The 21,861-nt window shown below is 40.0% G+C and overlaps 2 protein-coding genes across 6 annotated transcripts in view; one reads left to right on the top strand and one right to left on the bottom strand.

The window, feature by feature from the left end:
• Positions 1 to 222: 222 nt before the first annotated feature.
• ccdc12 (coiled-coil domain containing 12) lies at positions 223 to 8,359 on the bottom strand. Its single transcript, XM_008432564.3, has 7 exons — positions 8,144 to 8,359; positions 5,481 to 5,554; positions 1,840 to 1,919; positions 1,697 to 1,758; positions 1,580 to 1,614; positions 1,070 to 1,146; positions 223 to 568 (listed from the first exon to the last, which is right to left on the bottom strand). Exons 1-7 carry the CDS (start codon positions 8,342 to 8,344, stop codon positions 489 to 491), a joined length of 609 nt encoding a protein of 202 aa, XP_008430786.1. The 5' UTR covers positions 8,345 to 8,359; the 3' UTR covers positions 223 to 488.
• A 1,463-nt stretch (positions 8,360 to 9,822) lies between these two features.
• The window catches only part of nbeal2 (neurobeachin-like 2), a 43,587-nt gene continuing 31,548 nt past the window's right edge, over positions 9,823 to 21,861 (top strand). For 3 of the 5 annotated variants that reach the window (XM_008432570.3, XM_008432568.3, XM_008432567.3), the window contains exons 1-6: positions 9,823 to 10,421; positions 18,731 to 18,819; positions 18,964 to 19,128; positions 19,872 to 19,953; positions 20,277 to 20,389; positions 20,642 to 20,724. In XM_008432570.3, the coding sequence (XP_008430792.1) occupies positions 10,347 to 10,421; positions 18,731 to 18,819; positions 18,964 to 19,128; positions 19,872 to 19,953; positions 20,277 to 20,389; positions 20,642 to 20,724 (607 nt within the window). In that variant the 5' untranslated portion in view covers positions 9,823 to 10,346. Of the gene's footprint in view, positions 10,422 to 17,509; positions 17,766 to 18,730; positions 18,820 to 18,963; positions 19,129 to 19,871; positions 19,954 to 20,276; positions 20,390 to 20,641; positions 20,725 to 21,861 lie in introns of those variants that run through there. The other 2 variants (XM_081597548.1, XM_008432569.3) reach the window with 2 other exon arrangements.

Below are 21,861 nucleotides of genomic sequence, written 5' to 3'. Positions count from 1 at the left end.
ATGATAGATTAATGAAAGAATGGACTGATGGATGGATACATGGATAATTAAACTTTTCTATGTAAATATTTAATTAAACAGCATAAAGGCGGTCGGGTTGGAATGAATCAGTGTGAGTCAGATCTCCAACACACAATGGGAGACAGAGAATGAATGAAGCCTAAAAATAACATTTTCCTTTCTGCTCTTCTTCCTTCTTATTAATTTGGACTTTGGGAGAAGTACGAGTTCAAGTCTAGCTTTATTTATTTAACAAGGAAATTCAGACATTTTTAAAAAAAACAATCATTTTATTTTAAATGTTTAAAAAAAATATATATAAAATACACCTTCAGGAACCACATATGAAACGCATGACTCATAGGAAGGTGAGGAAAAGATAACATCCAACCCTCTCCTCCGCAGGATGAAACCAATACGTACAGCTCACATTTGAAAGCACAGTGAACTGAGGACGTTCCCGTTTGTTTCCCCGTTGCATCACGTATTCAGTCCGAGTCTCCCTCCTCCACTCCCACAGCTCCCACCGCAGCAGCCAGCTCCTCCTCGCTGCCTCGCAGCCGATCCCCTGGACAGAAACACACAGGCGATCCCTCACAGTCAGTCTGATCCGCCATTGATTCATTCATCAAAACAAGAACATCAGACCACAGGTCCCATTAAACACAGTGTGGTTATGCTTTTTTTTATGTGAGAAAATAGATGAGCAGAATTTCATCATTCACGGTGTCTGAATTTAAAACTAGAAAATATTTATTTACAACAACAGTATCTCAGCTATTGCAGCACATGCTAACTCTAAAACATGTCCTCTTGAAGCTTTTTAAGTACAAGTGAGAAGTGTTGTATTTAAAATACTGGAAAATTAAAAATCAGTATCGTTTTTCCCTGACAGAATCCATCTATTTTTGGACTGCTGCTCACCTATCAGACATCTGAGGTTATCAGAGTCCTTCATAACGTCTGGGAGTCACAGAGCAATTAGCCTAATAATTCACAGTCCTCCCAAACATGGTTATCTTTGCAACATCCTGCGATAAAGAGCACAAACAAAGTGGCTGATACTAACGGATGAGCTCGGCGATGGCTCTCTGCGTTCGCCTTTCCAGCTTTTCCAGTTTCTTTGCCACATCACGCTTCAGATCCCTGATGATTAAAAAATGGAAAACACATGATGAGTTCTTGATGAATTCTTCAAATATACAGTTTCTTTTATCTCTTAAATTTGACCACAAATGACAATTTTAGGGAATAATATTCTGATGCTGCTAAATAAATTAGACTGTAACCCATTGTCTACAAATCCATGTACAGAAAACAAGAAGAAGAAAGTGCTCAGACGAGACTATAATAGAAATTCTTGTGCTGAATGTAAAATGGAAAACTTAATACAGTACTCCCGTATGGTGATGGTGGCGTCATGCTGCAGGGATACTTTTTACGTGTAGCTCATAAAATTATAGTAGAACACAATGAGGTTTATGATTATAATTGGACAAAATGTGAAAAGTTTCAACAGCTAAGGCTATCTTAGTAGATATTGTACAACCTCAATTTAAAACTTTGAAACGGGGCTTACCAGTCTGGCTTCCTTGGTGCAAGATTGGCCAAATCCTAAAGGCAGAAATAAGGTAAATTAGACAACTTAAAATGCTTTGTTAATGTAAAATAGATCTAAACGGAAGTAAGTACTCACCACTTCTTCGATTATGGGCTCAGGATTTGCTGCCTCCAACTGATCTTTTACTTTATCTTCCACTGCAACCAAAGAACATGGTCAGTTTCAGCACAACTCATTTCTGCAGCACCAAAAGCTTGTTTCCAATCCAAACGTCTCACCTGAAGCTGGTTTGGCTTTAGGTACCTGCCTCTCCTTCAGCTCTTCATCTTCCGGAGTGTAATTCCTCAGTTTCAGCTCTCTGAAAACAGAAAAAACAAAACTTTAGTGAACATATTTACAAATGTGACGATCCAGCAGGTGGCAGTGTAGGCAAATTAAAAAAACATAAAGGACCATCTGAAATCCCTGCACAGCTGCACATGTAATGTCTAAAAAAAAAAAGTGGGCGGTAAGAGTATAATGCCCCCATTTATACCAGCAAGCTTTTCTGATTAACATGTTCCACCTGCTCCTGGGCACAGAGGGCAGAAAACAGCTGAGGAATTCTTCCCTTGATGCAGAACGGCCGTGTCTTTCACCACGGCTCTGCACAGGGGGATTTCTTGGCGAGCTCAGCCGACGTCTCTGGCGGATCACACCGAGGGGTCCAGAGGCGGAGGTTAACAAGCACGGCACAACAGACTTATCAGCTGCTCGGAGCTCAGCGTGGATTTGGGATGCGCTCTTGATAGATTCATCACACTCGTTCTGTGCGGACGGCCCAATGCCTTGTATGGGTGCGGGTGACAAAGCTAGCTGGCTGACAGAGGACCCTGTGTTTACGCAAACGTGTGTGTGCAGATCAGATGCTTACGAGGCTGGTTGAGTGGTAGAAAAATGTAAACTTTACTTTAACTGTTAAAACAAGCAAAATATGACTGAGTAAAGCACTGTCACTTTAATAAAAATAAAAATGTCGTATGCAAGCCAGCATGATCAAACACTTCCCTTGCATTACATCTCTCTCTACAACTGACCAGGGATCAGCTGAGTACATGTATTCAGTTACAGCTTCAACACCTTTTCTGTCATACTGCTTTAAATGATAGATCAAAGCAAAGGAAAGCTTTCTGCAACTTTACGACACAGAGTAGGATAGTGCTCCCCTCCCCTCCCACACCTGTTGCTGCCAAAGTTAACTGGAGTTTAAATTGTTGTTTGAATATCGTCCCTTAAAACTCTACAGCCATGTGTGGGAACAAAAATGCAAATGATAGATTAGATACAATTTTATAACCCGATCCTGACGAATGCAGGGACAACCAGAGGACTGGGAAAACTGGTTTTTAATATTCATCCAGCCGGGTGTCCGGCTATCCGAAAAGGGGCTGGTCAAAGAAGGAAACGCAACATTTACCCTGCGACACGCTTTAGCTGGTCCTGGGAGATCTTGAGAAACGGCAAACCAGGACGAACACAAACTTATTCCAGTGAGTTCTGGGGTCGAGTCTGGGGTCTCCTTCTGGTGGGACATGCCTGGAAAATCTCCAAAGGGTTGGGTCCAGGAAGTATCCTGATAGAAGCAACTCTACTGATGTTGTTCCAGCCGCTCCACTCTGAGATCCTCACATTATGCTAAGGCTGAGCCAAAGATCAGGCTCATTTCAAACACTTCTACCCAGAACCTCAATCTTTTAGTCTTTAGGTGACGTTTTATAGCTTCATGGTTTGAATCAGCTCCCATATAAAATTTTTGTTTTTCCATATCAAGACTAAACATGGACTTATACGAGTTGACATCGTGGAGTGCTAACTCTAACATATTATCTATTGTTGTTAACATATACAGTGTTATCATTTTGGTTTTGATTCATAGAATTCAGCAATAATATAGAATAAAGTTCGCCAGTAGTTTTAAGTAAATATGCTTATTTGTACTATTACTATTTTTGTCGTTCTCATGTTTAAAGAGAAACACAGGACTCTTAGCTTGCTAACTGTGGTTGCTGGTGGCAGCTGCTTAATTTCCACATGACTGTTTGTGCTTTTTCTTGTGATGTAGGAAAAACCGTAGTAGATTACATTCAGCCAGCTGACTGTGTGCAGCAACAGGTATGGTTGGGGTTGTGTTACTCCATGCTCCAAACAACAGCAGAAAACTTGGGTTCCTTTCTCTGGTATTTCATTAAAAGAAAATTAAGTCATAGAAACACCATGATAGAAAATATTTTGCAGTTTTAAAATGTTTTTTAAAACCTCAATATATCTGGTTAAATGGTAAAAGGACTGAATTTATATTCACAGTTTGGGGTTAAGGTGCCTTTGCCCAGGGAAGATGGAATCGAACCTACAACCTTCCGATCACTGACTAAATTTCATTCTCATCTCTGTGGAGAGCAGCTTAGACAACTGCAACAAATTCAATAGGTAAAGTTGCAAATTCTTGCATTTATTTTGATAAACCTGCGAACAGAAACCTGAACCTTTTAGTATGCCACTGAAGGTCAGAAGGTCGTCCACATTGTTAAGAACCACCCTGTTGTGTCCATTAATATTTAAGCTGAATTTTACACCATCTCCATCACTATTAAGTCCTTTTTCCCTCCCACACCTGAAAATAAACACGCAGCAAGAGATCCAGAGGAAAAATTATGTTTCAACTGCCTCCACCAGCAGAACAAAGAACAGGACAAACAATAGGGGTGTAAATCTTCTGCCCTCAAAGCTTTTTTTTTTTTTTTGTCATTAGCCGTCACCAAGTTCAAATGCTTCTAAACGCTGAGGTGTGTGTTTACACATTTTCCACCTCAAGCAGACGGAGGCATCAAAGTGAAACAGTGATAAATTCGGAGCATGAGCCGAGAGGGGCTCTCTCTAAATGTTTAGAGAAAACTCTTACTGAGGAGGTAGGGCAGCAGGAGTGCTCAACTGTTTACAATAACGTCAGGCCAGCATACACTCAGCTACTTTACTTTAACGCACAACACGGCAAGCATGAACATGAAACGGAAAGATTTCAAAGGCGTTCAAAGTTCCTTGAATGTAATTCGTCAACAGGAGGAACTTGGAATCTGCTTGCCCATCTTTCTCAATAAAAGAACTGAAGTTTTAGCCACACCTAACATGATGAAACAGGAAAAGCTGCAAGGCATAGTTGGTGCATCTCGTGGATTAGACTTGGAACAAAATGTTAGAAAGCAAAGAGGCAGAAACCTCGAAGGGACAAGAAGAATTTTTTTTTTTTTTCAAACCAACCTGCTTTCGCAACTCGATCTCCTATGAAACTTTAATGCTGATAACAAGATACATTACACTCACAGCATATTGCAGACCAGTGTCACTGTTTGCAAAATAAGGTTCTGAAACCCCAGAATATATTTGACACTCTTTACACCCAAACACTAAAGATGTTTGTAAGCCCAGAGGCTATTTTCACCCTGGAGGAGAGACCTGTCTTGTTGGACTGGAGGAAAAGCTACGGCACTCCCTCAGGTGCCTTAGAGCAAAGTCATTAAATATAAACAATGGAAAAAAAAAAAAAAAAAAAGGTCCTGTAGGACAGGAAAGATGGCTGCTCCCTCCTACCGACTGCTAGTATGAAGTTGAGCGAGCTGCACAATATTTGAGCTGCTAATGGCTCCAGGCTGTGTGGAAGCCCAGTGTAAACATCCAATCTCACAACCTGCACACACACAGACAGACATGCAGCGGCGAGGCGATTAAAGCGCAGATAAATGCTCTGATCTTGCACATCGAGCTTAGTTTCAGTTCCGTTTGTGTGTAAACTGTAGAGCAAAGAAGAAGCAAACACTGAAGAAAGAGCAATATGCAAACAAAACAAACAAATCATGAGCATCTCTGCAGAGAGAGGAGATTCAACCTGTGCTTTTCTTCGAGGGTCTCCTCCAGTGCCGCCTTTTTGCTCTCCGGTTCCTCATCTTCCTGCTCTCGTCCCTGCAGATGCATCAGCACAGAAGGACCACATTAGCAAATAGCATTATAGCAGCACAAAGGAAAATAAGAATCACTGCATTCAGCCAGAAAAAAAATAAGAAACTTTTCAGTTTTTTTTTAAAGAACATATATGAATCACCCTAGTTTAGGTCTGTCACAGGAGACCCACAGACCATCATTTGCATAGACAAACATAATTACGAGTGTTTGTAATGGCCTGTGATTTGGGAGTCAAATGACACATTTACATTTTGAACTTTATTGCTTAAAGTGCTGACCTGTTCAGAAGTTCCTGTGGGGGAAAAAAATTGATAAATCTGGAAATTTGGATGTTTTATGTACTGGTGTGGGGGGGAGGGGAGAAGCAAATGTATTGCCTGCACAAAATCTATCCACATGTATGGTAATCAAGTGAGACAAATTACAAAACTCATTTGCAAAAATTAAAAAGCAAGCCCCCTCCACCTCTCAAATATATTGACCTAAATTTCAAAGTTTGCAAAAAGGAAATCAAACCCCTCCCCGGCTCTTATTTTCCTGAAGAGGCTTCCTGTCCACCTGCTAGAACAATTCAGGGCAGTGACTTCTAACTCAAGTGCTTCACAGAAGGACAACAACTGCAGACTGGAGGAATGTCAACAAAACATTTATCAACCATTGCAATATCACAGGATCTTATGAAAAGAGAGGATGAGGAGGGGGGAGATGGGGTGGCACATTGAATACGGTTTCTGCAAAAATCCCTTTGTGGAACATGCAGACGACCATCATAGTGGAGCAAATGTTTCAACACAGACTGTAACCCCAACGAGGACCCGAAAATCATCTTTGCTTCAAACAGATCCCACTCAGAGGTGAAGTGGAGGAAAAATATTAAGCCCACCCAGTGAAGTGAACCGAGAACAAGTCTCCGTGGTTACTTCTGCTACCGACCATTTACCTCCGGAGGTGGAGCAGGATCTAGAAATGCAATCAAACCTACTTATCCTGCTTAAGGTTGCAGGTCAGAAAATCAATATGCAAACAAAACAGTCGTTTATTACCACAGCCATATTTGATTTGAATATTAGGTTTGTGACTAACTCTTGTCCTTTATTCTTGGAATGACTTATTGTCCTGTTGATTTTCTAACGCAATATTTTATGTTTTAATTCAAATATGCAAAACAAATGGGAAAGATTATTACAGTTATAGTAACGATTATTATTTTCTATGTTGTTTTTTTCTCTGGGAAGAGATAGATAAATGCCAATAGTCCAACTCATGTTGTGAGCACAGTGGTAACTGGAAAAGTTTGTATTTAGTGAAGTTGTAACTGAATCGGTGCCTAAAATGTTTGGGTATGTGAATGAAACAGAATAAATTGTTTTCCACTGAGATACAACTTTTGAGTTAAAAAAAAATGACATTTAGTTCCATAAACCAATGCAAGACTTCAGAAAACATACATAGCTTCATCTATTTAAAGCAGTATAATCACATTCCTCTGTAAAAGGGCGCACCACTAATGGAAAAACACAGACATATTTCTCATCCACTGTGAGCCTAATGTCAACTTGCTTGTTTTCCATGCCCGTTTAAATATTTTTTCTTCTTTTAAAACATTTTTTATTTATTTTTTCTCTATTGCAAGGACTTTAAAGTTGGGGTCAGAAGGCATTTATAGACTTTAGATTACATTAATTTATATTTATGTAGGACTGGGTGATGAATTGATTTTATAAATTTATCAAATTTTCTGTTTTTTTTCCCACCAATCCATTCTTTGAGTTTTTGTAATGTATATCATCTCGCCCAGGGCGTTTTACAGGTGGTATTTATTTTCGACTCAAAATTCAGGTTTACTTTCAGTAGGGGTCATTAAAATAAAATCAGATTTAGCTATTTATACTTAGATTACATACATCCAGGTAGAATCCAATTACAAATATGTTGACTTCTAAAGGAAACTAGTTGGATTAGATTTTATTTGAGGGTATCGGGTAAAGGGAAATGGGGGAAAACTGCTTGCCTCGCAGATTTTTATTTGCAAAACAAAAATACAAGGGACTGTCTTGACTAAGGCCTTGCAGTCTAGTATTAAATGAACGATGCAATAGGACCTGTCACAAATTGAATGTGATCAAATACATCGTATCATTTAATCTACTGGAGTTTAATATGATCTTTCTCAAGCGAACATCAGGTTTTCAATGTTGTGGCCGAAAAACGTTAATACAGGTGCAACATAAAGCAATGTGCACGGACAAAGCAACCTTCAGTCTAATCATCAAGCATATAGAGGTAAGAACATAAAACATTTAGCTTAGCTAATCAGCACTGCAAAAATGATAAAATATGCCACACAACGACTATTACAAAATCAAATTTGACTTGATCTCATCTTAATTTAATATCTAAACAACCATACAAACACACACACAATGTATTTGAATAAAATGGGATAAGTTTTCAATTCCTTTCCTCAACTCATTGGCTAACGTTAGCCTGAAGCTAAGTTTGCTAACGTTACCTAGCTTAAAAAAAATACGATTTGTTTAACTGTGTTCAAATTCTCAAATATTATTCCAAGCTAGAAGAGTGACTTACGTGAAGTTTTTTGTCCCTCAGCGCTTTGAGTCTCTCTTTTCTCTTCAGAGCCTGTTCCTGCAGCGACCCGACGTTTTTCTCCATGTTTATCTCTCCACACGCCGCTCGACTCCCTCTGACATCCGTTAGCAGACCCTGCCACAGCAGGGCGTAAAATCGCCCGTCGAGCGCTTCAACTTGGATGGTCTGTTGCCCGCTCATGTGACTTTGTTTTGAAAACAAATGTGCCCCCAATTAACAACGAAACCATTGTAATTTTTGCATCTTCGTAAAATAACAAAAGAGGTATTGTCTTGAAAAAAAAAAACAACAACACACATTTATTAATGTATATAATATTTGCATTTGTAATATTTTGCGTAGATGACAAGTTATTTTTCTCAAATTGTTTATTATTCAATTACATTTTACAAATGCTCTATATATAGGTTCAAGTTCATGTAAGCAAATATTACCGCCTCACGGTAACGTTTGCTGATGGTCACAGTGTCAGGTCTTGTTTAGGAATGTAGGCCATTGCCATAGTAATTCAGCTTCCTCGAGCTGCACTGGGTCCGAGTTTCTGGTGATTAACATTAGCGTGTTACAACACAACCCTGTCATGGTGATGTTGAAAAACCCAGAAGGATAACCTCAGGGAAAAAAAACAAGCTCAAGGTCAGTCAGTAAATAAATAAACTCCAGTTCCAAAGTAGATTCACAGTTTAACAAAACAAAATATCAAAATAAAATAATATAACACATTTTATTTACTTTGGGTGTGTTCCATGGATCACTACACTAAATGTGTTGCACAAGCAACACAAAGAAATGGTTCAGTAAAGCCGCTGAAAGATGCTCTAGTCAGAAATAGAAAACAAACCTATGCAAACATTTTTTTTCTTTTTTTTTTTTATAAATATAAACCTGAAAGGTGTGGCATGCTTTTTTAACCATCTCCTCTGACTCAATACATTGTGCAACTACCTTTTGCTACAATTAAAGCTGCAAAGCTTTTGCTTTATGCCTCTACCAGTGCTGAACATATAGGAAGTGACGTCTTTTCCTTTTTTCTTCTCTCTTTGCAATTACTTGCAAGGAAGTTATTTTGTAAACAAGACAAATATATGGTTTTAGCTAAACTATGGATTGGTGAGAGTAATGGGGATTGATTTCAAACACATGCCACACTTTTCAGAACTTTAAAATGAAACATTTTCAGAACATGTCGTCTCCTTCTACTTCACTTTGTGTTAGTCTTCCACAGATTTATTGTGACCTCCTACCATTTATTCAAAGTAAAATGCACCCTCTACCTAATCCACGCTTTAGAACCTTTAATTTCATCCTTTAGCAGTGCACGGCAATTACCTCTTTGCTTCTTCATTTTTATTTCTAGATTATTTTATGAGTGGCATTTCCCACCCCACAAATGCATCTGCTGTTTATTACAGTTTTGTTTAATACAACATAATAAGCAATAAGGAACCATTACAAGTTGATAATGGAGTCTGAAGTTCAGCTGTTGGCTGTTTATTGTGCAAAAACACACGCACAAATGTCCCTGATTCTTTCTACTGCGAAGAATTTGCTTTTATATTTCTATTTTCCTTTTTGGAACACGTAGACTTGTCTTCTGCTGATGTTTGGCAGTGTTTGGTTAAGCCCGTGTTTATTCGTGCATGTGTCTTTAAGAATATCAGTCTACCTGTGAGCATGATCTCCAGTCAACTTCCCAGTGAATTTATGGTCTTGTTAACAGTAGTTGATGATCAGTCGCTGCTTGTCCGCCCTCTGAAAGCAGCGGGCAGCGCTCTCGTTTTTTGAGTCCCGAGTGGATGGCATCTCTCGCTTCTTCCGTGGGAGCCCACTCCAGCAGGATTCATACAGCAACAAGCTCGCTGTAACTGCGGACATACATGGGTGTTTCTCCGGGCGTGGATTTCCACGCATTTTCCTCCCCTGTGCTTGCACAGTTTCGGCAAGTGATCGAATCGGCGACTTGGTGTTTTTTTCCGCGTTTTCTGATAACTTTGCGTGTGGACACTGAGAGCTGTTTTTCAATATCTTATTTTATCCTTCGGATTTGTGTACCTCTGTTGGACATTTGCAGGAATGGTTGGCAGGAGCGCGCCGCGTCCCCCTGCCTTTAGGAAGCAACTTCAGACAGACGCCGCTCGCATGATTCTTTGAAAGACAAGAGAGAAATATACACACGGAGGTGATGAGCAACCACAGAGGCGGCGGAATGGCATCGAAGGAAAGGCTGTACGAGCTGTGGATGTTGTATTACACAAAGGTGAGTGCGAGTGCGGAAGAGCCGACGGTGACACCTGTTGTTGTTGTTGCTCCTCTGCCCGAACTTCAGAGTTATTCAGAGCCGATAAACGCGAAGCAATCAGGCCTGTGAGCCCCAATGGTTAGTTGTCAGGCTTATATGAGGAAATCGCTTCTTTTTCGCCTGCTCGCCTATAAGCAGCGTTTATTTACCTTGTGACTTTGGTTGCGTTGTGTTAAACCGAACAAGTATCGTGTGTCGTTTTCGTACATTTCCGAGACTTTTCACCTGTAGTCACGAATAAACTGCTACTGAAACACTTCTTAAAGTTAATTAGATCATGTACCTGTGATGCAGGTGTTTCTGGGACTACTTCCTGTTCCTGTTCCTACCTGGCTGCCTGTCTTCCTCACTGAGACATGTTGTAGCAGTATGACAATGTTCTTAAAAATGGGATGCAAGGGTTATTTTTTTAGTGGAATTTTTGTACCGACGAATTACTAGCTAAAATGTAAAGTTAGTTAGCTATAATATAGGCTCAGTACATGATCTGATAATTCAGAGTTGCCAGCTTTAGTTGTAAAACAGGGATAGCTCAGCAGAGTGAAGGGTGATGCTAATAATTCAGTTTCCATATCATGGCTTTCTGTGTTTTTATTACTTGGAGATATTTCCCAACAGTCAAAGCTGTACTTTTATTCATAGAAGCCTTCTTTCTGCCAGCTGTCTGGCACCATGCAGCAACAGGTGGGGAGGGGCTGCACCGTGTTATACTATTCTCCATCACTCTAGCACTTCAGCAGCTTTCTGTGTGGAGTTCTAACTACGGATGTTTCCTCTGGTACTCCATGGATGTTAGGTTAATTGTTCTCTCTAAACTGCCTTCAGTTGTTAGTGTCTGCTTGCATACTTGTCCCATTTTGTCCTCGTGTTGCCCTGCGATGATGACTGCTAGAGATGGTTACCAGGACAATGCCAACACCCCAATCCTGCTTGTAATAAGTTAGAATAGAAACTGAATAGATGGTATAACTCGGTACAGGTAATTAGCTCATGACTCATGGGGTTAACAGTTCATCAGGAACATTTACATCTGAAGTTAGAACTTGATCTTAACCAGTTTAAAAAGTTACCAGAGTAAAAATGTAATGCTTGCGTAGATCTATCCTTCAACTTGCCTCTAATTGGTACCAATTAAGATCTGTCTCTGTTTTCCCCCCTTTAATGAGATGACTCACTCAACAAACTTGCGAAATCTTGGTCTGTTGTACTACAATTTTAAGCTCGGCAGTAAGTATGACTGGAAAACCTTTACTCCAGTAGTAGTTGTTATAAAAAGTTTGACAGCCTCTGCATTCGTGGATAAATTAGGCATAGAGCCCGTTTAACTCCACAGTAGATCATCATTTATTACTCTACCCTCATGTTTATACGTTTTCTTGAAACCTAGATTCTGAATAATGATTTCTGCTTAGCTTGGCTCTGAATGGGCAGTGACTCATTTATTATTATTTCATGTCTTAGCAATCTGCTTCTTTGCCTGAGGACAGCCCTGCACTCTCTCGCTTTACAGCCTCTCTTCACAGCAGATCTGAGTTTTGACAATTAATACATTTCATTAAGATTCTTTTTTTTTATCTCTAGTTTCATCAGGCCTAATCACAGCCTATGCTCCAAATTCATTTGAGAAGACGGCAGTTAAATGTGGAAAATCAAAAGTTAGGCATGTTCACTACAGTAGTAAACTCTTTTATTATGGTATTTACTCAAATATTTAAAACAAAATTGCAATTTAAGCTCTGATTTCTTTAATTTAAAACTATTTGCCCTTCAGCGTACAGTTAGATGTTTGTTGCTTTAATGAGTTCAGTTTCAGCACCTTCACTGTCAACAATTATCCTGTCTATTAGTAAGAATAAAATAGTCTCTCCTACCAGCTGGCCAGCAGGGCACCGTAAATCTCGATTCAGGTAACCAGCCCACGCCTATCAGAGCTTTGGTGTATGACTTCTTGCACAACATATTATCAAATGAGTCATCTTAATCATTTTTGGCTGATCCCAGAGGATTTCTTTTTTTTCTAATCTACTCTTTTATTTCCCTCTCTGAGTTTCTGCTGCATAGACAGCTGTAGATGTGCCGAGCTTTCTGTTTGTGCAAGAAACACAACAGCTTGTAATCTGCACTGCTGTCTTGGTCTGTTGCTAGAAAGAATCAGAGTTAAAGCGTGTGTTTGTGGTGTTTGGTGCCGAGGAGTTACAGTGAAACTCCTCTGAGTGAGAGTTGTTTAGCATCTCTCTCTCTCTCTCTCTGTGTATGTGTGTGAGACCACTTCCTTATTAAGGTGAGTCTTGGCTGTCTGTCACTTTCCTCTCTCCCTGTTATAAATGAAAAGAAATGGCTAATAATGGTCCTTTTAAAACCGAAAATCAACGCTTGTTCTCTTCAGTGTTGGTTTTTCATCTACTCAGGTGGTTGAGGTAAAGGGTATAACTCATGTCTGATGCAACCTCTTTACGTGATTCACACAGCGTAGAGACACAAGAGGCTGCAGAGAAGCAGCAGAACTGATTCCCCAGCCTCTCCTTTAGAGCCTACCACACCATTGTGTTTAGTGCTTTTGTTATCTGCCTGTTAGGTGAGTTGGCACAGACAATCATTTTTCAACTGGACACATCCCTTTGCTGACTCACAGGTCTGGTTCGTCACACATCAAGGAGAGATTTGACTGTAGTAAATAAGTTGAGCTGCACAGCAAACCCAGCCTTTGTTGAGTCTTTTATTGAAACCATCGACGAACCCTGAGCGGCTTCGCGCAGAGTCCCCACGGATGACCTGCTTTATTTGTTTTAGATGCACAATTTCAGCCGTTTGTCTCTTCAGGTTTTCTTGAATTTCTCTCTAGTGGTTTAGGACGTGAAGGCTCTCAGCCTTCACTTACTTGCAATGAAACTCAATTAAAAAAAGCCCAACTTGCACAGGCTTGTCATTGAAAAAAAAAAAAGAGCTCAGTTTCCTTCAATTGTGTAAGAAATCACACACCCCTCTAAGGACTTTCTAGATCACCAACTTCTGTGGATTGTTTGAAAGACGCTCTGATGCAACGAGAGAATTTTTTCCATAAAAGTGGCGCTGAAAAACAAATGATCTCTATTGATAGTTTCCTTAATGTCTGCTTTTCTTTCTTTTTTTTAAGCCTCCCACTTTCTTTATCATCCCATGCATCCTTCACATACTTTAGGTCAATAAATAACTCAGGGGCCACTGTAAAGATATGGTGTTTACACTCTAAATGCTTCTTGAGTTTTTCCTGGGTTTTGCAGTTGAGTGCCAAACGAACCTATGGTTGTGTTAACAGACCCTCATAGCAGAGCCAGGCTTCAGTTCTTGTTTTTAATCGTGCTGGGTTAAAACCAGCCCTGCTGGCATTGCTTCAGGAGTTTTAATCTAATTTATAATGCTAGTTTTTATGCCTTACAGGCAAAGAAAAGGCAGATCAAATTGTGACAAACTTAACCTTCTCAGATTGTGCATAAAGAAGTGTTAATATGGGCTTCTTAAGAAAGTTGGCTTTATTTAAAGGTATATAGGTGATGATTATGCCTTACTTTGTGCTGGACTGACATAAAAGTCTTAACAAAATACATATTTGTTATTGTAATGCAGCAAAATATGAAAGGTTCAGGAACTTTTCCAAGTCACTGTTGATGATCATCCCAGTTCCTCTATAGAGGAAATGAATTATTGTTGCTATTTTTATCAAAGTCAAAGTCAGTTAGGAAAATTACGTATCCATTTTTATATGACCTTTCAAGTAAAGCTATAAACTTCGTCCCATTTTACCAAGCTTAGATGAGCTTTGCCCCGTTGGTAGTTGCAACCGAACAAAACTCAGCCTTATCTGCAGGTCTTTATCTGTTGGTAATTTATTTTTGAGCTGTTATTGGCTGATGCCTTCACGTTATGTTGCACATCCTTAGTTTAACCCAGACAACTCCTTACCAAACAATCATTCACCTTTAGAGTTTACTTGTAAATAAGCTCAAGATGTTTGGGATTTTTACTGAGAAAATGACCCGGAAACAACACTGAAACGGAGCCCTCCAGATGTCCATAGGATGAGAATAAAGAACAAATAAGCGTCTTTCCTAACAATTAGTGGCAATCCAAAAGATTTCCTGCTCGCACAAAAACAATCTGTGATTATTGTGTGATCTCTTACTTGAGGGGACTAATTAAAGCCCTTAGAGGCAAAGCCAGACCACAGCGACATCCCGACTGCCTCTCATCGGCACAGCTGTGAAACCATCCCCCTCGGATCGCTCCGGGAGCTGAACAAATGACATTATCTGGCCGTGTTCACCTGATTCTGAATGTGACCTGCAGCAGCAGCAACCATTCCTGCAACTTTTGATGAAAGTTGTGTGATCGAATCCCTGCCACCCCACCCCACTCCTCCCCCGGCACCCACCATGAGCCACGGCCTCCTCTGTTTACCAACAGAGCCGCCAACCAGGAAAATCAAAGTCCTCTTTGCTTTCACTTGTGCAGGAAGCCGGAGCGAAGCAGAATGCCAAGCAGCACAGAGAAGCACAGCTGCTTGGCCACGTGCAAAGAAAACTGCTAAATAACACAGCTTGCAGGGTTAGTTTCACATGCCTGTTTTAGGACTTTGGCTTTAATAGCAGTGTTAATAAATATCCCATTAAAATATCTTAATCAAGTGCTTCTTGCTTTGAGTAATGTGAGGGGAAAGAATTGGATACAATGGCAGTAATTTTTCTCTCATGGGAGGCTAATCAATGAGAACTTTGTAAAGGATTTCTTAACGAGTGGAGCCGGTTTTGTTTTACTTCGCATTAGCAAACCGGTCTCACTTCCTATCTGGAATCTCAATTCTTTTTCTTCTTTTCTTTTTTTTGATTTTTTTATCAGATTTAAAACTACACCCGCACATATTCCAAGTGAACGTACAACAAGACGTCCAGGGCAAACTCGGGCCGGAGTAGGAATGTGGCATTGACATAAAACTGGAAAGCCAAGCGTGCCACATGTGGTCATTTGGTGCTTTAGTTGCGTCCCAACATAGTTGTAAGACAATATTTTCCAGACCACAAAGCTTAATCAACTGCATCCTATTTTACTCTCTTAAGGGTGAGGCTTCAGCATGAGCAAATCACAAATGTTGTCATGAAAACTCAAACTCTGTCGTGAATATCGTTGAGGACTGAATCGTCGCTTCATCCGTTGTCCTTGCCGCTTCCCTTCTCAGATCCCAGATACCTATTTGTCCAGATGCTGGAAAGAAAAACAATGGGCTGTTTAGCAGCTTCCTGTTTTCAGGCAGCGCAACCAGGGAGGAATTACAGTAGCATCTAGCAGAATAATGTAGATTTATCGTCACTTCAAGTTTGTGTACTTCCTTTACTAATATATTTACTTTTCGTTTTTATTAAGAAATTAATTATAGAAATTAAATTCTTAAATGTGTTTGTAGTTCGAGAATTGATTTTACATTTATTATTATATTTTAATTTATTTAATCAACTTGCGTTTCACTGAATATATCAATGTTTGTAATTACATTTAGATTTATTTATTTATTATTTTGTAATTCAAAATTTTATTTCCTTCCTTGTTAACTCATCGGCAGTGTTGCTCCTGCTTTATAAAACAATAGTTTTTCATTTAAAAGTGTGTCGGCATGTATGAGGGGGTGTGTGTTGGGTATATTTCTGTTGAAAATGTGTTTTTAATTTAGATGGGGATTTACTGGGGTTGGAGGTTTGCTGTTATTCATTTGTAGAGCTCTTTCCATTGATGCTTGTATGAGAAGTAATATATGAATGAAGTTTGAATGACTGTAAAGGAGCGGGTTGCATTTATGCACGGCATAAATTGTTGCATTAGTAACAATCTGACACTGGTTACCGTTGGTTCCTGGATCAGATGTAACCCCGTTTCTACACATTTGGGAACAGAAGAAGTCACTTCACTGCAGTGTCTTTATAAAGATTATGTTTGCCTTTCATAAATGAATTTAGTCGATTGGTTCAACAATATACATAATGGATTCAGTGTCTACTCCAGTTTTATCATATTGCTTTCAATACCATATCCCTGTCCTATACATATAATTAATGCCAAGGATATGCTTGAAAACTCATTGGCTAAATCATAAAGAATGCTCTGGACGCTGAAATTGCCCCTGTTATTTTTCTCAACAGTGACAGATATGGTGTCCTAACCAGAGTTTCTTCTGTGACACGCTGCTCCATCACAGTTTTAACTACGTTCAGAAAGCTACGTTAATTTAATCTAAAGCAGAAGAAAGCCTCATTAGTTTCTAATCCCATATCTGCCTCCACAGCTGAAGGTTTCAGTGTGCAGTGCTGTTAATATTTTCGTCTACTGCAGACAGCAGAAGCAGAAGTGCTAAGTTAGTGTTAGCATTTGTACACTATTGTGATATAATCTTTCTTGCGATATAATCCTTTGACAGTTAATCTTGTGCATAATTCAGTGCTGCTCATGTTAATCATGTGCAAAGAAAACCTACAGAACTTGTTCCACTTTGTAATATCTGTGCTTTGCTCTGAATGTCGTAATTGACTGGTGCTTCAGCAGATCTGTGTCCGCGCCTCCTTCAAATTATAGACAAACAGGAAGCTGAGACAGACAGAACCGTCTTACACTTTAAACATTATTATACGTGGTTAAAAAAAAAAAAACTACTCGTTTGATCAACCACACACAATGTGCGCTTCCTATAATACAGTTTTGAAGACATGAAGGGAATGAAAACAGTGGGAACTGGGTTTATTAAGACAGCTGAATAATTATCATTTAAAAAATGGCTCGATCAGGACACAGATCCAGTGCTTAGCATCAGGTTAGGACATTCTAGAAGACTGTTGTCTATTGTTTTTGTTTTACCCAAATGAGAAAAAAAAAACATGTTTGTCCTGCGACATGTTTCTGATGTTATATTTAGAGAAAAAAAAGCATAACGTTGGCCTGGTTCTTTGTTGTTGCTGCAGGGAAGTTTTGACAGAGGCCTCCTACCTCCATCGCTGCTTGCAGCACAAACCAAAAGAGGAAGGGGTTTGACTAGGAAGCCGAGTATGAAGGAAATGAGCTTCACTTAAAGTGACATGTAATTTCCTGGCTGCTTGCTTGACGTTAGCAGACAAGAGGCGATTGAGTTAGACGCCTGAGTTTGGTTGAGGAGTGATGTGCAGCTGCCGAGCTGCCTGCCGTCGTCCGCTCTGAAGGTTTCACCGGAGACTGGGTTCGCTGGAACCTGGCGCCCTGCTCAGACTCAAACAATGAGAGATGGACTGGCACCCAAATCAATGCCAGTTGGTAAGGCTAATTTAACACCAGTGGAGCATTTGAGACTTTAATAGATGCCAAAGACCATTAACGTCTGTCTTACTGAATGCATGTTGGATCAAAAGTTGTTTTACGGTAATGTTCTAGCAAAGATTGTATTCTGTACACGCCTGCCAGATAAGGGAAATGCCAGATGAATTGTTGCTCCTCGTGTCGCGTGCAATGTGTTATTTATGAACAGTGAGTAAGAAAATCCGACGCGACTCATCTTCCTTCTCGCAGCCTGCTTTTGAGAAGCTTCTGTGTCCCAAATCAGCAACGGTGGTGGCTGGTATGCTCATCCAATCAGCATGTTCAGGTTGCTCTGCTGCTGCACATTCTGTTGTGCAGTTTCACTTTGAAACGCAGAGTAGTTCTCCTCAATTCATCCGGGCTCATTAACTTTTCAGCCTAATGTGGAGGCGTTTTTGAATGTTAAGAGTTAAGCTGTTTGCATGAAGACCCACGTTGTCTGATGTGAATGTAAGCGACTTGTACGAAGGGATGATCGGCAGGATATGTTGCACTGCAGAGACTGATTGAAACCACGATAACAGGCGTCTGTAAACATCCTCGACTCACATGACTTTCAGAGGACCTAGAAACGTAGAAGTCCGCTCAACAAGATGTCCATCTTGAAAAAGTAGCAACAGACTTCTGAGTTTTACTCTGGCAGATGTGGACTTTGAAAGACGGGGATGATTTTGTTTGTGCTTTTGTAAAAAAAAAAAAAAAAGGAAAGAACTGCCTCACACATTCCTCTGTTCGTGTCACATTTCTTTGCAACATCCTGTTTCAAAAACAGGTCAAAAGGTTTAGTCACTGCCATCTTTTCGGCCGCAGGTCGTCAAACGCTAATGCTCAGACTAGTCATAGCATTCTCAGACGTGTGCATTGTTTCTGAATGTATTGTTGGCTCAATCTCAGCATGTGCATGTGTTGTTTTCGTCCTGCAGAAAGACGTAAGCTACTTGCAGCAGTGGCTTGAGGCGTTCGTGGCATCCTTTGAGCGGCTCATCGATGTGCAATCTCTGGAGCCTCGGAGGTGGGTAGTAACAGTTGAAAATCTTCAACTACATTGCCGCCGATTTGCATTCCCACGAGGCAGGTGCATTGACGTGTTTATGTTGCACGGTGCCATCCCAGTCTCTCCCTCTACTCACTTTGTCCTCTGACGCCTTTCTTTCAGGTTGGAGGAGAGCAGCTCAGAAGTGCCTCTTCTCCCCAGGGAGGTCCTGGTGTTCCTCAGCACCCAGCTATGGCACAGCGCGCTCCACCTCTCCAGCGCCACCGAGCACAACGGCAACACGCCACACCCGCTGCTCCTTATAAAGTTCTTTATCATCGTCTGCAGGTGAGACCTCTAATCCTGCTGGGATCATCTTGGAGTCGCTTGTCAGCTTTTGTGATCTGAGTGACCAAAATGCAACACAACATAAAATGTTTGAAACCAATGGCATAGAAATTTCACATTTAGTAATTCATGGTAGTATTAAAAATTCTTGAACGGTAAAGTAAAAATGCCTATGATGCAAATGCTGATTGGCTGCTCAAATATATGCATACATCCCTAGTAATATTTGGTAAGAAGTTAATTTGCAAGTTGCATTTCAATCATGCACTTTTTGTAGCCATCAGAAACTTTTTTTTTTAAATAATTCAGCTTGACACAGATCAGCTCCTTTAGACAGACTGTTAAAGCTAATTTAAATCCATTGATGTCCCACACAGACTAGACTTTTAACCATAGTCTGGAATTTTTTAGTACGGTTGCAATCTTGGATTTCCACAGCCCTATCGTTGACCCATTTTATCCATTTCAAAATCTAATGCGATGAGTGTTAGATGTTGTTTCGTTGGAGCACTTGGGTGTGTTCAAGTGTCAAATTTTCAGCTGCTTAAGGTGAATCCAAAGAATTAAGTCCTCCTTCCGAAGAGTTAGTCCTGCTTCTTTTAATTCGATTCACTTCATGGAAAGCATCGGTACAGATATCGGCAAAACAGCCCCACAAGAAAGCGTTATCTATATTTTCTAAATGCCAGTTAAGCTATTAGTTAAGGTTTCTAAAAACATCATTCATTTCTGCCTCCTTCTAGGAACATGGAGAACATCGATCCTGAAAAGACGCCCAGCTTTGTTTTTGAAACCATCAAGCTTTTAAATTTCTGTTTGGAGCAGGTAAGACCCTTTGGAACAAAAGATTTTTGGTTGATTTATGACTCGCATACCAGGCGCGCTCGGCATATGCAGCCTGCAAATCCCAGAAAAGTCAAAGCAAGGCGAGAATAAACTCCGAGTGAATTCATCATATCTGTAGCTTGTGGCATCCTCTCCCTGAAGTGACAAATCTAGTTTAGAGTGAAAGACAAGTGGGTGTGTGTTTGACCTTCTATTCAAAGGACTGGAATTGTTGCACATTGAAAGACTAACAACAGGTGTATCTTGAGAACTGAGGCTGAATGGCAAATGAATGCTTGTGCACAAACCTTTTGTTTGTACAGCTAAAGAAGGGACAAGGAGAGAAGTCATCGCTGGAGCAGGTGGTTCAGTATGGACTGGTGCTCTGCGAGAGTCTGTTTGACCCTTATCAGACGTGGAGGAGACGTCTGGCGGGGTGAGTGCGCGCCGTCTTGCCCTTCAGAGTGTGCGACTGCGTGGGAGGCGAGACTCCGTCATTACAAAGTCTCAAAGATTACCATGTGAATATGATGTCTTGCCCAACCCTCTGCAGTGTGTAACACCTCAACTTGTGGCTCCATACGCCTTGAAAACAAACCAAACTCTGCACTAGCAGCATTCGTGGAAATCGCACGTCGATTCTTAGGCGTGATAGGACGGCGATGACTCAAGGCTTTGTGTTTTGCAGGGAGGAGGTGAGTTTGCTGGAGAGGAACAAGTACAAGTTCTCCCCACTGGCCTTGCCTGAAGAGTTGCCTGCTCTGTTTCATGGTGAGACGCTACCAGCATCTCTGATCTTTGCCTCACAAATCTCAACAGTCAAACTGTTTTGTTTTTTTTTTTCTCAAATGCTTACATTTCTTGTTTCTATCTAACATTAAAAAAAAAACATCCTGATGTTTTATAAACAGTGTTAAGCCCATTCCGATCTGGCCCAACCTGTTCAGTTAAGGTTAAAACTCAGTTGTCCTCCATCCACTTATCAGGTTTGTCATTATATAATTCCATTTGATTAGCAAGTGCTGATCTATAAGCCATGTGGGAAAGCTCATTTTGGGCCAGTTTAAGTATGTACAAGTCTTTAAGAGGATTATACTGTAATGGCAGACTTTGATTGGAAATGTTAAGGGCCACTTATGTAATGTTCAACCAATTAAGGGGGTTTATTTTTTGAGAAAGAAATCGCAGCAGGAAAATTTTTTACAAAAGAAAAGGAAAACCAGTAGTTTTAGGATCCGAGCTGGGATTTCAGTGTTTTATTACAGGGATCCATTCGTTTTTTTCTACCGTTTTCTTATATAGAGAGGATTGGAGTGGCAGATACTCAAAAGTGATGCAAAAATTATGCAGCAGAGGTGACCACTGCTTTGTAGCACCGCTGAAGGGTGATTTCTTGATTGGAAACACAAAAATCCAGATTTTTTTCTCAACACCTTTTTTTTTTTTTGCTATGAATGTTGACAGTCAGATGACTCAAAGTTTGCTACTTTTAGCACCAGCAAGGTGTTTAAGATACATTTCTAATATAACTTGATAAACTGCACACCATGTAATCATTTTGTATTTGTTTTAAAATAGTCCACGTGTCATGTGGTGTGATGTTGCCTCTGCTTCTAATATAAACAGTCAATGAGCACTTATTGCGCGAGTACCAGAAAAATACTTTTATTAAGTTTGTAAAGAGAAGTTATACTCGCATGAAAGACAAAACCCAAAGCAAAAATATGTAGATCAGATATAGAACAACATATTTTGATAAGCGCTTCTCAAGTGCTGATACTATTGTAAAAAAATTTTTTTCTATTATTGAGTTTAGTAATGACTCATCCGAAAGGCATAAATCTTAAACCAAGTCAATCTCTGACTTTTTCTGCAAATTTTTAATTTTATTATTTGCAACTTTCAGTG

Source organism: Poecilia reticulata, chromosome 16 (genome assembly GCF_904066995.2).
Source record: "Poecilia reticulata chromosome 16, P_reticulata-male-v2, whole genome shotgun sequence".
NCBI lineage: Eukaryota > Metazoa > Chordata > Actinopteri > Cyprinodontiformes > Poeciliidae > Poecilia > Poecilia reticulata.
The sequence above is the reverse complement of the archived record's forward strand: the minus strand, read 5'-3'. Positions and strand labels throughout refer to the sequence as shown.

What these genes read in the sequence shown, in the direction of transcription:
- ccdc12 (XM_008432564.3), bottom strand. Translation starts at nt 8,344, where the DNA reads ATGAGCGGGCAACAGACCATCCAAGTTGAAGCGCTCGACGGGCGATTT. An exon ending in TAAAGCCAAACCAGCTTCAG is followed by an intron (nt 1,759 to 1,839) that starts GTGAGACGTTTG and finishes CTTTGGTTGCAG; the next exon opens with TGGAAGATAAAGTAAAAGAT. An exon ending in GCACCAAGGAAGCCAGACTG is followed by an intron (nt 1,147 to 1,579) that starts GTAAGCCCCGTT and finishes TTTAATCATCAG; the next exon opens with GGATCTGAAGCGTGATGTGG.